Source organism: Scyliorhinus canicula, chromosome 8 (assembly GCF_902713615.1).
Source record: "Scyliorhinus canicula chromosome 8, sScyCan1.1, whole genome shotgun sequence".
Classification (NCBI taxonomy): domain Eukaryota; kingdom Metazoa; phylum Chordata; class Chondrichthyes; order Carcharhiniformes; family Scyliorhinidae; genus Scyliorhinus; species Scyliorhinus canicula.
This window is the reverse complement of record NC_052153.1, coordinates 41,587,401-41,602,969: the sequence shown is the minus strand read 5'-3', so window position 1 is coordinate 41,602,969 and position 15,569 is coordinate 41,587,401. Positions and strand designations below refer to the sequence as shown.

The 15,569-nt window shown below is 48.7% G+C and overlaps 1 protein-coding gene across 2 annotated transcripts in view; it reads right to left on the bottom strand.

The window, feature by feature from the left end:
• The window catches only part of LOC119970192 (coiled-coil domain-containing protein 17-like), a 40,766-nt gene extending 25,995 nt beyond the window's left edge, over positions 1–14,771 (bottom strand). Inside the window, exons 1-5 of one of the 2 annotated variants that reach the window (XM_038804423.1) lie at positions 14,528–14,771; positions 5,102–5,254; positions 4,790–4,919; positions 1,829–1,982; positions 361–486 (exon numbers count right to left, since the gene is read on the bottom strand). In XM_038804423.1, the coding sequence (XP_038660351.1) occupies positions 361–486; positions 1,829–1,982; positions 4,790–4,919; positions 5,102–5,254; positions 14,528–14,665 (701 nt within the window). In that variant the 5' untranslated portion in view covers positions 14,666–14,771. The remainder of the gene's footprint in view (positions 1–360; positions 487–1,828; positions 1,983–4,789; positions 4,920–5,101; positions 5,255–14,527) is intronic. The other variant, XM_038804422.1, reaches the window with a different exon arrangement.
• Between the last annotated feature and the right edge of the window lie 798 nt (positions 14,772–15,569).

Genomic DNA, 15,569 nt, shown 5'->3' with positions numbered 1-15,569 from the left:
ACAAGTAGACTTACATTAACACAACAATTAAGTTACTGTGAAAATCTGATTGGACTCAAAACATTATTTCTCTCTCCATAGATGCTGACCGACCTGCTGAGTTTTTTCCAACACTTTCTATCTTTACTACAGAACTCCAGCATCCGTAATATTTTAGTCTAACTGGCTTGGTGTTAAGATTTGTATGATTCTGCTCCTGTAAGATGCCATGGAACATTTCCCTAATTAAAGGCTTTATATAACTACAAGTTGTTGTTAACTTAATTTTCTTCAGTGACTGTAGTTTACCAGAAAGCACACTTCACACCATGTAGTGTCACAGCCTCGTCATTAACTAGATTTAGTTGAGAAAAGATTTACCTGATTTCAGAAGACAGGCTTCCTCCTCCATAGAAAGGAAGGAATGTCTGCAGCTGCTGAACCTTCTCCTTTCTCTTCGATAAATGCGAGTGTGATGTATTGTGCCTGCTTGCAACTTTATTTCGCCTGCATTAACAGAAGAGTAAGAATTACTCTTTGTAAACTCCTTGCCAGGGGGTGCACTCTGACATTTGGCAGGTTTCCCAATATTGAGGCCTTTGCCCTTGGAGCTTGAGTTGAAGACTGATTAACACTGTCACTTCAAACTTGGGATGAAGGTATGATGCATCACGGTGGTGATGGTTGCCTCGAGGGTAAAAGGGGGGGGGGGGGGGGGGGGGGGGGGGAGTTAAAAGCCCCCGACAAGGGCAGTCGCCTGGAACGTGCAAGGCATGGGAGGACCTGGAAAGAGGGCGAGGATTTCTGCACATTTCTTTCCTCGGTACACAAGGTGCATTTGAGGATTGGTAATTTTATTATGAGTTGGACTTTTCTCACTAGGGTGAAGAAGGCAGATTACGCGGATGTGGTTATTTCGGGCCATGCCCCACATTGGAGTGTCACAGGGGGTAGTGGTTGGATGTAGGGTTGCTGTCGGACTTGGGGTTCTGTGTGAGGGCCATGTGGGAGTACTTGGAACATAAAAACAGGATGGTCTCGCCCTCAACGTTGTGGGAGGCATTGAAGGCAGTGATCAGAGGAGAGTTCATAGTATATAAGGCAGATGTGGATGGGGAGGCGAGGGAGGAGCGACAGAAACTGGTGAATGAGATTTTAGGGGTGGATCGTAGATATGTGAGAGACCCGACCCCGGAGCTCTTGGCGTGCAGGAAAAAAACTGCAAATGTCCACAGACAGGGCGGTCCACCAATTGAGGCGGGCGAAAGGGGCGGTGTATAAGTTTGTGAAGAAGGCCAGTCATCTCTTGGCTCACCAGCTAAGGTGGCAGGAAGTGGCCAGGGAGAGTGTTGAGGTTAGGGATTCGGCGGGTAGGCTGGTCTCCACCCCGGAGAAGGTGAATGGAGTGTTTAGGGCCTTTTATGAGAGGTTGCATAGGTCGGAGCCACTGGAGGCCGAACGGGGGATAGCAGAGTTCTTGGGTTGGGAGATTCCTAAGGTGGGGGATTGATTGAATTGCGGGAGGATCTGGAGGCACCACTAGGTCTGGAAGTGATTCAGAGAGCATTGAGGCACATACAGGTAGAGAAGGCTTTGTGGCCAGATGGGTTCCCGATTAAACTTTATAAGAAATGGAGGAAACTGGAGCACCCGGAGGAAACCCATTCAGACACAAGGAGAAAGTGCAAATTCCACAGTCACCCCAAGTCGGAATCAAACCCGGGTCCCTGGAGCTGCGATGCAGCAGTGCTAACCACTGTGCTACCATGCCACCCGCTCAAAGATTGGTGTAGGAGAAATGAGCTCCCTTGATGTTTTCCTTTCCTCTGATGTAATTAAGTGTACTTACATTGTTTCTAGTTGTAGGACCTCCAGCTGTTGCTTCATGGACTCCAGAAGTAGCTCATTCTTGTATTCTTGAGCCTTAAGCTCTGCCAACATTTTCTCCACTTGTGAAGAGACCTTGCTTTTCTCAGACAATTCATTTAATTTTTTCACAATGTCTGCGGTAAAATAACAAATGCTAAATCACTGTTGCAATCTCTGTAAAGCTACCTAACACCAAGTATACTTTATGAAAAGCCAAATTTGAACACAAAATCTCATACTCATCGTTTTGCACCCCTTGCCTGGTGCAGGCCACACCTCAACATGGAGCATGTGCACCTTAGTGCAGTGCTGAGCGAGTGCTACATTGTCAAAGGTGCTGTCATTTGGAATGGACATTAAGTCAATGCCATCCTGTCCTCACAGGTATCTGAAAAGATTCCATGGCTCAAGATGGGCATGGGAATTCTTGCATTGCTCTGGTCAACATTTATCCTTCAAGTCAACAATACTTAAAAAAAAACCTGGTCATTTTATTGATTGTTGTTTGTCAATACTTATTGTGCCTTAGTTTCCAGCTACACAACAGCAACTTCACTTCAAATCTACTTTATTGGCTGCTTTGCAATGTCCAGGAGATCAAGATAGGTGCATGATCTTTCTCAATGTTTTCTTTCATTTTGGGCAGGTGTCCAAGGTCACATCATTAAAAAACACAGAAAATATTTAATTCGTTCACAAAAACATAAAAAGGTTTCAGTGTTTTTAAGTAGTAGAATGATTTTTACGTTCTCCACGCATTGCACGTGATCTTACGGTCTTGTTACACTTGCGTTCAAGGGTAACGAGGCCGGCGAATAGCGGGAAAGGACAAAAACGGGAAACACGGCAGACGCCAAACAGTTTGCGATACAACCGGCCCGCGCCCGTAGGCGAAATCGGGATCTCGCTGTAGCGTAGCGAGAAACCAATTATCACCACTTAAGTCTCATACATACATAAAACTAGAGCCACCACTGATCCAATGGCCTCCTGTCATTCAATGGCTTCCGCAGCAAGTGGTCACGCTGGCGCTGATTAGTGCTCCTTTTGAAAAACGTGAACTTGGCGGAAGGGCTTCGGTGGAGAGCCGGGAAGGTGAGTAGCCATCTTTGCTCACAGGCAAAGGGCTCAGGGGCACTGGGCTTGCTGCCCCTGTGCTCGATGGAGGATGGGGGACCCTCAACTGGGGGTAGGGGGACTCTCTGCAGGGGTGGACCGTCATGGGAGGACCATCATGGGAGCATGGGGTGGGGTCGCTGGGGGGAGGGCAACCATCTGCTGCACCACCATGCCAACTCCTGGATTGTGTACCCGTTCCGGGGGCAACCCTTGTCCCTGCCCATCAGCCCCACCAACCAGCCATAACCGTCACTGACTGCCGAGGCTTCTGACCGCGCAGCTGAAGGCTATAGCCTCTAGGAAATTGGCAATCGTGTTTAAATGAGCACTTCACACAACCCAAGTGGATTCCTGTGGGTGGGTCGGCCATGTAGCATGTGGGAGTCATTGTCTAGCCTCCCAATCAGACCACAATGCCTGGACAGTGTACCTGAACTCTACGGGCGACAACACCACACACGCAGCAGCCAACATCCGAACACCAGGGGATGGGACACAGCTCCGGGGGGCATGTCCACGGCCAGAGGGTGGGTGAGTGCCATGGGGAATGGCCAGCGCCCAATCCGGTTGATGTTGTGTCCAGGGTACAGTGTCTGGTATCCGGTGAGGGGGGCCCGGTGCGGCCAGATGTGCATAGGGAGGGCGTTTAAGGCAGGGGGTGGAAGGGATCTGTGGGGCAATGGAGGTCCCGGGGTGGGAGCCACTGCTATTTGTCAGTCTAACCCCATCCTCTCCCAATCCCTCACAGATATAGAACGCTATGGCAGGGATGTTGGACGCAGAGGTTGCGCTAATAGTGCTGGTGCTACGCGATGCAGCCAGACGCCGGAGAAGGCGGCAGCATCAGCGTCTGCAGATGCTCGAGGCAGTGGCTCACGTGCCAGTCCCCACACCCTGAGGACCCAGCCGCCCATCAGGCCAGGGAGGGACCCAGCAGGGGAGTCTCACGATGACCCTTTGTGTACAGGTGTCGCTGGTCATTCGAACAAATGACGGACAGCGCGCGCTGCAGGAGGTTCTGCCTTAACAAGGAGACAGTGCGGCACCTGTGCCATATCCTCGCGGACTTGGCAACACGTGGATGAGGAGGACACCCGCTCCCGATGGCCGTCAAGGGCACTGCAGCCCTGAACATTTATGCCATGGGATCGTTCCAGAGCTCGAGTGCGGAAATCTCACAGGCCACAGCCCACAGGTGCATCCGGCAGGGCACGAATGCTCTGTATGCCTGGGCGGAAGACTACATCCACTTTGACATGGACCACCCCATAGGATGGGTCCGGGTTGGTGCACTGTGCCCCCTCTTCCCAGTTGGTGCTCATAGGGTACTGTGGTTCACCTTGGGATGGAAGAGCAACTGGTTCGAGCCCCAGCTGCCCTTGAATCATTTGGTTCTGCCAACCCTGGCGGTTCCCCATGGTCCGCACCATCACGTCGATGTCGGGAAGCTCGTGGCAATTCCTGCTCGCTGCAACACTTAGAAGTCTTTCCAGAGAATCACGCCCATAGTGTGGGGCATTCGATTCTGTTAATTAGTTAATGGTGAGTACAGTTTCTGTAGTTCAGTGTCTTTGTTGTCTACTAACTAATATTTAGTTGTTTTAGGTTTTATCTTGCTTCTTACAGTAAACATCTTAAAATGTGAAATCTTGTCATGTGATTATTCCTGTCGGTCACCAGGGGATTCATGTCTCTTTTTAAAAGTTCTCGATCTCTACAGGAATCAATTACAATTTAAATAAGATCCCCTTGTCTCTCGTGCATTTTGGTGATTTTCCAGTGATCAGTTCAGTATTGCTGCTGGCTGAATGTCGGGATTTACCTGCTCTCTGTTCCTCCAGTTCCTTGTTACGAGACAATAGATCAGTGACATGTTTCCCATGATCCTGTGCCAGGTTTTGCAGCTGATTCTTATGTTCCCGAAACCACTGCTCTCTGGGGCTTGGGCCATCCTAATATTTAAGACACAGGAAAAAATGTTAGTAGAGACATTTTCTAGTATTTTTGATAACGTGCTGTTTTTAATCAAAAATAAATTGCCGTGTTATGAAATGGTTGATTGTGGGTTTGGATCATCGGACACCAAATCTTCAATGTTGACAGTCGGCCATTTTGATACCGCTAGACAGCTTACCTGGTCAAATGTTGCCTGTTCGTCAGATATGAAATTATCATATGTTAACCTCCTCTCATTCTCATCCATTTCCTCTAGGATATCTCGCTCCTCCATTTCTCGCTGCTTCCTTTGGTCTGCACGGCGCCGCTTATAGTCCGTCAGCTGCTCAAGCTGTTATGAACGAATTAAATTTAAAAATGAAAAGAAAAGAAAATTCTGGAAATGGTCAACTGGTCGGATGGCAGCTTTGGAGAGCAATTTTCTCTCAGACAACCAACAGTTGTGGCTAATGGAGTATGGTTTGTAGCAGAGCTGCTGAGAGTGAAGGGGATGTGGGCTGGTGCTTGGGGAGGGAATCTTCTGTTGGGACTTGGTTGGTGGGATGGCCATTGCCCCTTATATCTGCCTTCCCCCTGCCACTTTCCTAGCTCTCGGTTATATTTTCCCTGTTTCACTGCCCTACTATTCTGCATTTAAATTGCTATTTAAGCCACATCTGGAGCCATTTACTTGTTTCTATACTTGCACCATTATCACCTTGCCTGTGGCTTCTTTGTGAACATACAAATTAGGATTGTAATCATCCCTGCACTTCATTCTATTGCAGACTTTCCATTTTATTCTTTGCTGGACAAAATTGGCACAGATCTTCCGATCTCTGGATCATCAGAGACTGAATGCTATGATCTTGAGAGTTGCACCCCTTCGGAAGTCCCGACGCACTGATCTCCGAATGCAATACCTGGGAAGCTAAACTTCCAATGGGCAAATCCCCTGCTGCACGGAAGCCTCTACAAAAGTCTCCAAATGTGAGTCAGAGATTTCGAACAGTGCCAATGTGCTTACTTAGATAATTTCCCAGGAAATGTTAGACGGAAAAAGTCCGAGTCTAACTCCTGCGTAATTATGGAATTGACTTCCCAAACGCTGAATCCCCGACTCCTCCCTCGACCACTCCACCTACCCGAAAACCTACTCTAAACCCCACACTGCCTGCCGGACTACTCTCCAGTATGACTCAACTTGCTCTCCCGAACAGACACGTCTGCCATGCTAACCCCTGGCTAAACCCCCCCCCCCCCCCCCCCCCCCCCCAACCTGACCCAATTGGGCACAATATCCTGGCAGGTGGCTGCCATGCCAGGGGGGGCAGGTATGGGCAACACGGTGCCCCAATATCGTCAAGGCCCATAGCCTTCCCAATATCCAGTGCCTTCAGCTGTTTCTTGCTATCATGTGAAGTGAATCGAGTTGTCTGAAGACTGGCATCTGTGATCTTGGGAGCTACCGGAAGAGGCCAAGATGGATCATTGATCCAATCAGCACTTCTGGCTAAAGATACTTCAGCTTTGTCTTTTGCACTGATGCTCTGGGCTCCCCCTCCATTGAGGATGGGGATATTTGTGGAGCGTGCTCCTCCAGTAAGTTGTTGGTTGCAGGATAGCTTAGATCTGTCTAATACCTGCTCCTTGTTCTGTGGCATGCAAATAATTGTGTGTTGTAGCTTCACCAGGTTGACAACTCATTTCTACGTATGCCTGGTGTTGCTCCTGACACGCCCTCCTGCACCCTTCATTGAACAAGATTTATCCCCTGGCTTGGTGGGGTGGCAGGGGTGGTGTTGGGGGAGGTTGTGGGTGGCGTTGGGGGACGTTTGCAGGTGGCTTGGGGTGGTGGTGTCATTTGTTTGCTGTGAGGTTTCTTTTTTTTAAATTTAGAGCACCCAATTATTTTTTTTTTCCAATGAGGGGGCAATTTAGCGTGGTCAATCCACCTACCCTGCACATCTTTGGGTTGTGGGGGTGACACCCACGTAGACACGGGGAGAATGTGCAAAGCCCACATGGACAGTGACCCAGGGTCGGGATCGAACCCATGTCCTCGGCGCCGTGAGGCAGCAGTGCTAACCACTGCGCCACCGTTTTACCCAGCTCTTGAGGTTTCTTATTAATTAACTCAATTTTTCCATTTAGGTTGTAAATTGACAATGTACAACACAATTAGTGAGACAGCTTCTGGGGGAAGCAGAAGCAATCAAGTTCTTGAGTTAAGAGTTAAGGTTGTGCTGAATTGATGTAACATGTATCATTCTTCTCTGAAAAATTCAGTTCAACAACTCAATCTCCATTGTTCTGAAGCTACTGGTAGATGTCTGATTAAAAAACCCTGAGGATAGTGTCAGTATTGTAAAAGGGTCAGATGCCATTTATGGTATATTGTGGTTTGGCACTAGAGAAGTCAGAATGGTAAGATTGTATTCGCTACAAAAATGTTTTGTAAATGCAGTGATTTCTTTGTAGCCATTTTCCAAACATCAGTTGATTGTTCTGTGATTAATCGTCCTTCGAGAATCAGCATTGGGCCTCACAATTCGCCACTGCTAGTCACTCTGCCTACTGCAAGCGGGTGTAATGAAAGAAAGACAAACGCCACACAGTCCTTTTCACCATATCTCAAATCATTTTACAGCCAATTAAATGCTTGAGTTTTAGTCATTGGTACAATATAGGCTACGTTATCAATGGTGGTGCAGACTTGAGGGGCCGAATGGCTTACTCCTGCTCTTAATACATGTTCATGTAAAGATTTTGTCATCCACAAACTTGTGAACAGAGGGTACAGTCATTGCTGGAGTTCTACATATGTGGATGTTTACTGTGAGCAGGCTTTGTGGGGTGAAATTGCCAGGATGGGAGTGCTTAATGGGCTCAGTGAGGGTTTACATTGCATATGATTCTCAAGAATCTTTACCATTGACTTTAATCTTGTCCTTTTGTCTACTTGCCTACTATCCCACTCTTCCTTGGTGCTTTTTTAAAAATAAACATTTTATTGAGGTATTTTTGGTTTTACAGCAACAAAATAAACAATGTACATGAATCTATAAACATAGTGCAAAAGACTGCTTCCTCCCTTACAGGTCCCACCTTTATTAACCCCTACTCTAAGCTAAACTAACTTCCTTGGTGCTTTTTATCACCAACTTAGAACTGGACCAGAACATGTGTGTGTGTGTGTGGCGTGTGGGCCCCCCTCGAGCAGCACTCTGAGCTTTCCTCCAACCCCTCAAAAAAAGTAATCCGAGCCGGAGTGAAGTATGCTCGAAACACTGCCTTTACTGGAACAGCCTCAATCTTGCACACAACGTGGCGTTCAACCCTCCGCAGCCCCTCACTCCATATATCCTCCTCCAGGATTGGCCCCAATTCAAGGCCCTTAAAAAATGGCCAATGGTTCAATTTCCAGCACAAACTACAAGGGAGACATCAGACACCTCTGACTTGTACCCCAATTCAACCAAAAAGGCCCCATGCTCATGGTTTTGGTACAAACACTAGCAAATGCACCTACGACACAAATGCAGGACCAAACCCAAACATCTCCAACACCTCAAAAAGGTACATCCACTCCATCCAGTCTAATGCCTTCTCCGCATCCAATGATACAATTATCTCTTCAGCCTCAGTGCCAATACCTTGGCGTCTACATTTAATGGGGAGATCGAGTGAATCGACCCACACTCTGTGGGATCCTTATCCTTTTTCAGGAGCAGTGAGTTGGACACCTGCCCCAGTGTCTCTGGGAGGGCGCCCCGTGCCAAAGAGTCACTAAACATGCCCAGCAACAATGGAGCCAACCTATCCGAAAACCACCGGGAACCCATCCGGCACCGGTGCCTTCCCTGCCTGCATATGCTTCTACGCTGCCTGCATCTCCTCCAGGCCCAGTGGTGCCTCGAGCTCCTTCCACAATTCATCCCCACCTTGGGGAACTCCAAACCCCCCAGGAACTCTGCCATCCCTCGTTCGTCCTCCGGCAGCTCCGGCCTATACAACCTCTCAAAATAAGCTCTGAACACTCCATGCACCTTAACCAGGTGGAGACAGCCTACCTTCCAAATCCCTAACCTGAACAATCTCTCTGGCTGCCTCCTTTTTTTTAAATAAATGGTTTTTATTGAGTTTTCATATTTTATATCCAACAAATTACAAATTATTAGAGAGAGAAAAAGGAAAAAAAAAAAGAAAAGAAAAAATACGCAAAAATTAACATGTATATTTACAGGTAACCTGGCTGCCTCCTTAGCTGGTGAGCCAAGAGATGACTGGCCTTCTCCCCATACTCATACACTGCCCCTTCCGCCCGTCTCAATTGCCGCACCTCCCTGCCAATAAACAGCAGGTCAAACTGCATTTGCAGTTTTTTCCTGCACGGCAAAAGCTCCGGGGTCAGGACCCTTACATACCTATGATCCACGCCTAGAATCTAATCCACCAGTTTCTGTCACTCCACCCTCGTGCCCACATCCACATGTGCCTTAAACGCTATGATCTCTCCCCAATCACCGCATTCAGTGCCTCCCGCAAAGTGCAGGGAGAGACCACCTTGTTATCATTATGTTCCACATACTCCCTTATGGCTCTCGAAACCCTCACACAGAACCCCAAGTACGACATCAGCCCCACGTCTAACCCCACCTCCAGCAGAGCCCTACCACTGTGGGGCATGATCTGAAGTAACCACCGCCAGGTACTCTGTCTTCCTCACGTCTGTGAGGGGAATCCAACTCATAATAAAATAATCCATCCTCAAATACACCTTGTGTACCGAAGAAAAAAAACGAGAACTCCTTCTGCCCAGGGTGCGTAAACCGCCACGGATCTGCCCCCCCCTCTATCTCCTCTATAAACGCAGACAATACCTTCGCCATCCCACCCGGGACCAACAATTTTGGCCCGAGGTGATCCACCTGCAGGTCCAACACAGTTTAAATCACCCCCAAAATCAATTGGTGGGTGTCCAGATCCGGTACTGTAGCCAACAACTGCTTCATAAACGATACATCGTCCCAATTCCAGGTATACACATTCGCTAGAACCACCGACATCCCCTCTAATAATAATAATATTTTATTGTCACAAGTATGAAGTTACTGTGAAAAGCCGCTAGTCGCCTCATTCCCGGTGCCTGTTTGGGTAAGCTGGTACCGGAATTGAACCCGCGCTGCTGGCCTTGTTCTGCATCACAAACCAGCTGTCTAGCCCACTGAGCTAAACCAGCCCCTACAAATGCCCCTGCAACCATCATGTACTACCCCCCCCCCCACCCCCCAATCAGCTTTAGCCCTCTCCGCTCGGAATCAAACTCTCTTATTAATTAAGATCGCCGGCACCCCCAGGCCCGACCATCAAACACCTGGCCCATCCAGGTTTCCTGAAGCCCATGTCCAAATCCCAGCACCCTTACCATTCTCCTCTTTCCCTCCAATTACCATATCAATCCTCCTGATTTACCATCCCCCATGACCCTGGACTCCAGGAAAAATCCCCCCCATTAACCTCCAAGAAAAAGAAGAACAAAGACATAATGAAAAATGAAATGAAAATCGCTTATTGTCCCGAGTAGGCTTCAATGAAGTTACTGTGAAAAGCCCCTAGTCGCCACATTCCGGCACCTGTCCGGGGAGGCTTGTACGGGAATCGAACCGTGCTGCTGGCCTGCTTGGTCTGCTTTAAAAGCCAGCGATTTAGCCGAGTGAGCTAAACCAGCCCATTAACACACTATATTGCAATATTTACAACCACCCCGACCTAACTTTCACATTTAAACTCCCACCAGTTCTCCTTAAACCAGTTCCAGCCCTTTGCCCTTGATGAAGTCCTCGGTCTGCTCCAGCGTGTTGCAATAGTGATCCTTCGAGTCCAACGTGACTCTCAGCCTTGCTGGATATACCACCGTGAACCGCACACCCTCGTTGTACAGCACCGCCTTTGCCTTATTAAAGGCAGTCCACCACTTTGCCAGTTCGGTACCAATATCCTGATAGATGCACACCGTCTGGTCCAAGATTCTTCTTGGCCCATTCTAGGACCCGCTCCTTCTTCTGGTAAAACTCTGAAATCAGAGGATCACCACCCATGGCAGCTCATTCGGCCATGACTTCTGTCGCAGAGCCCAATCTGCCCTGTCCAAATCTAGGGGGACGAACACTTCATCTTATCCCTCACCAGTCGAGAGAACATTTCTGCAAAATACTCGGTTGGTCTCATACCCTCCACTCTCTCTGGCAAACCCACCACTCTCTCCGGCAAACCCACCACTCTCTCCGGCAAACCCACCACTCTCTCCGGCAAAACTACTACTCTCTCCGGCAAACCCACCACTCCCTCCGGCAAAACCCACCACTCTCTCCGGCAAAACCCACCATTCTCTCCGGCAAATCCATCACTCTCTCTCCGGCAAAACCACCACTCTCTCCGGCAAAACCACCACTCTCTCCGGCAAACCCACCATTCTCTCCGGCAAACCCACCACTCTCTCCGGCAAACCCACCACTCTCTCCGGCAAACCCACCACACTCTCCGGCAAAACCCCCAATCTCTCCGGCAAACCCACCATTCTCTCCGGCAAAACCACCAATCTCTCCGGCAAATCCACCACTCTCCGGCAAAACCACCACTTTCTCCGGCAAAACCACCAATCTCTCTGGCAAACCCACCATTCTCTCCGGCAAGCCCACCACTCTCTCCGGCAAACCCACCACTCTCTCCGGAAAAACCACCATTCTCTCCGGCAAATCCACCACTCTCTCCGGCAAAACCACCACTCTCTCCGGCAAACCCACCACTCTCCGGCAAAACCACCACTCTCCGGCAAAACCACCACTCTCTCCGGCAAAACCACCACTCTCTCCGGCAAATCCACCACTCTCTTCGGCAAAACCACCACTCTCTCCGGCAAACCCACCACTCTCCGGCAAAACCACCACTCTCCGGCAAAACCACCACTCTCTGGCAAAACCACCACTCTCTGGCAAAACCACCACTCTCCGGCAAAACCACCACTCTCCAGCAAAACCACCACTCTCCGGCAAAACCACCACTCTCCGGCAAAACCACCACTCTCTCCAGCAAAACCACCACTCTCCGGCAAAACCACCACTCTCCGGCAAAACCACCACTCTCTCCGGCAAAACCACTACTCTCTCCGGCAAAACCACCACTCTCTCCAGCAAATCCACCACTCTCCGGCAAAACCACTACTTTCTCCGGCAAAACCACCAATCTCTCCGGCAAACCCACCATTCTCTCCGGCAAAACCACCATTCTCTCCGGCAAATCCACCACTCTCTCCGGCAAATCCACCACTCTCTCCGGCAAAACCACCACTCTCTCCGGCAAAACCACCACTCTCTCCGGCAAACCCACCACTCTCCAGCAAAACCACCACTCTCTCCGGCAAACCCACCATTCTCCGGCAAAACCACAACTCTCTCCGGCAAAACCACCACTCTCTCCGGCAAACCCACCACTCTCCAGCAAAACCACCACTCTCCGGCAAAACCACCACTCTCTCCGGCAAAACCACCACTCTCTCCGGCAAAACCACCACTCTCTCCGGCAAAACCACCACTCTCTTCGGCAAAACCACCACTTTCTCCGGCAAAACCACCACTCTCGCCGGCAAAACCACCACTCTCTCCGGCAAAACCACCACTCTCTCCGGCAAACCCACCACCCTCTCCGGCAAAACCACCACTCTCTCTGGCAAAACCACCACTCTCTCCGGCAATCCCACCATTCTCCCCAGCAAATCCACCACTCTCTCTGGAAAAACCAACACTCAGAGATTCAGGCCTCGACCTGTTGTCCAGATCTTGAACTTTGGCCTTCAGGCCCTTATTTCTGTCCATCATGAGCAGCATCTCAGCTTCCAAAGGGACAAGCTGATCTTCGTACCTCGACAAGGCCTCCTCCACGCCCTTCAGCATCTCCCTTTGCTCCTTCATAGCTTTGACCGCCTTGCCCAGCTGCTCCTGTATCAGACCTAATGCCTCCTCGATGGTGGCTTTGAACAACTCTTTAATCTCTTCCCCTTGTTCCTCAAATTGCCCATCCATCTGCCTTCCAAACTTCTCCACCTCCTGCGCCGTCATCCCAGCCAGCGTCTCTAACGTGATGGGTGTGACCATCTCCACCATCTTTTCTCTCCTAGATTCCTCTGTCGGGCTACCAGCCGGGGATTACTTTCCCATGGCTTTTCTCACCGAAGCTTTTGACAGTCCTCTGACCCCTTTCCGTTCTCCACACCAACCTACTGGGTGGAACGCAAAATCTCCTGAGAAATCAGGCAGAAGGGATCAAAACAACGTGCGACTTACTCTCACGTGCGATCACCAGAGGTTCTACTCACACATTTCTGTGATGGTTTGGTCAATTATTTTTAAAATTTAGAGTTCCTAATTCTTCTTTTCAAATTGAGGGGCAATTTAGCGTGGCCAATCCACCTACCCTGCACATATTTGGGTTGTAGAGTGAGACCCACGCAGACACGGGGAAAATGTGCAAACTCCTCACGGACAGTGACCTGGGGCCGGGATCAAAACCGGGTCCTCTGCACCGTGAGGCAGCAGTGCTAACCACTGCACTACCATGCCGCTCCAATAGTTTGGTAATTGATTGGTGAATCTTGAAAGCAGAAAAAATATCATGCATGATTGAGGGTTAAGGCAGCAATGGAGTGGTGGTGGAATAAGGGTCTTGGAAACAGCAGGACCTTCTCCTGTCCATGGTTGCAGTTTGTTGGTATGAATGCAAATCCTTTGCCCAGGTCTATTTCCAATTCCAGTTCAAATCTGCGTGGTGTAAATACTTGGATCCCTTGATCACCAACGATATGTCTTATCAGCGACTTAGTAAATACTGGGCTCTCTGTGGGGCCCAGTGTCAAGCCTGTATGTAGCCCATAGCAACCAGCATTTAGTTACAAGCGCTAGACACACACACACACGGCACTGACGAGTTCCAGTAAATACACGGTCCTGTTGCTGGGTTTCAGAACCGAGACAATCGATTTGAATCGATAGCAATGGCGAAAGCAACAATCAAATCGACGATTGCAATTATTCTCCTCGGGTTTTGAAGAATATTCAATGCAGCAAGCTTTGTTTCAGTATGTGCAACTAAAAAATCGTGTAAAAGAAAATGAGCAATTTACAAAAAGGAAATTAATTCTCAGCTCTCTGGTTCCCTCGAGCTAGATCAGACTTAAAAAGCTAAAGCAAAGGAAGCTGCATTAAGATCGGAAAACTATATTTTGAATGTAATAAATTGATACTATAAATAAAGAAAAGAGCCATCGGTATCCATCTAAACACCGTGACGGAGCATGTTAATGAACCACGTTTAATTATTTCCACAATTATTTTGTGTTTCTTTGCAAACATAAGTGAAGTTCTTCAACTGCACTTGCCCCTGTAATACTGAAGATTATCGATAGCCAAGGCAAATGAAAACTCTGGCCAGCCACAGTTAAGAGGTTTACACTAGATCTCAACAATGCCACATTGTGTGTCCGCCTCTTTGCTTATGATGTTATTGCTGCAGATACAATGCGTTTAAAAGAGATCATGGAAACAATTATATCTTTTTTTTTAAAAGTTACCATGTCTTCTGGGGTTTTGGTCATTAATCCCCTTCCGATCTCGGTCCCAATGCAAAACTTTTCCCGGTGCTTTTCAAGCAGGAAGGGGGATTTGAAAGTCATCTTGCAGCACGAACAGCTCAGGTACCTCGGCGTCATTCCCGAGCCATGAACGGCAACAAAGTGAGCCAAACTGTGCAGCCAGCTTTCGGGGCTGGGACCCGCCTTCCGCGATGCCAGCTAGCGGTGGGAGTCAAGCTGGCTCAGGCTGACACTGCGAGTTCGGCAGTCAATTGAGTTGCTTTGTAAACAGAGAATGGTGCAAATGCTCAGCAGGTCTGGCAACACCTGTGGGGAGAGAAAACAGAAGTGAAGTTAACTCTAAACGTAAATATGGCTGATTCACCTCATGGTCAATAACCAGGAGGCATAGATCTAAGGTAATCGGTAGGAGGCTTTGAGGAGACCGGAGGAGAATTTGTCTTCACTCCAAAGGGTGGTGGGCCCTGGAATTGTATGAAAGCGTGGTGGAGGCAGAAACCCTCATTGCATTTTGAATAAATGAAAATGCACTTGTGTGGGGTTGCCTACAGCCACACAAACAAGAGTTGTAAAGAGGGATTCAACTGGATAGCTCTTCTTTTGGGCTGCAAAGGCATGATTGACTAATTAGCCTACTTCTAATGTTATCAATTGTACAGCACCATGGTACAGTGGTTAGCACTGCTCCTCACACTGGCAGGGATCCGGGTTCAATTCCAACCTTGGGTGACTGTGTGGAGTTTGCCCTTTCTCCCCGTGTCTGTGTGGGTTTCCTCCGGGTGCTCCGTTTCCTCCCACAGTCCAAAGATGTGCAGGTTTGGTGGATTGGCCATGCAAAATTTTTCCTTAGTGTCCAAAAAGATGTGGAGTGGTTAAGGGATTATTGGGATAGGGCAGGGGTGGAGTGCTTTTTCAGTGGGTTGGTGCAGAATCAATGCGCCAAATTGCCTTCTTTTGCAATGTAGGGATTCTATGAACTATCAAATTAAGAATAACCAGTTATTCATTGTTCAATATTTTA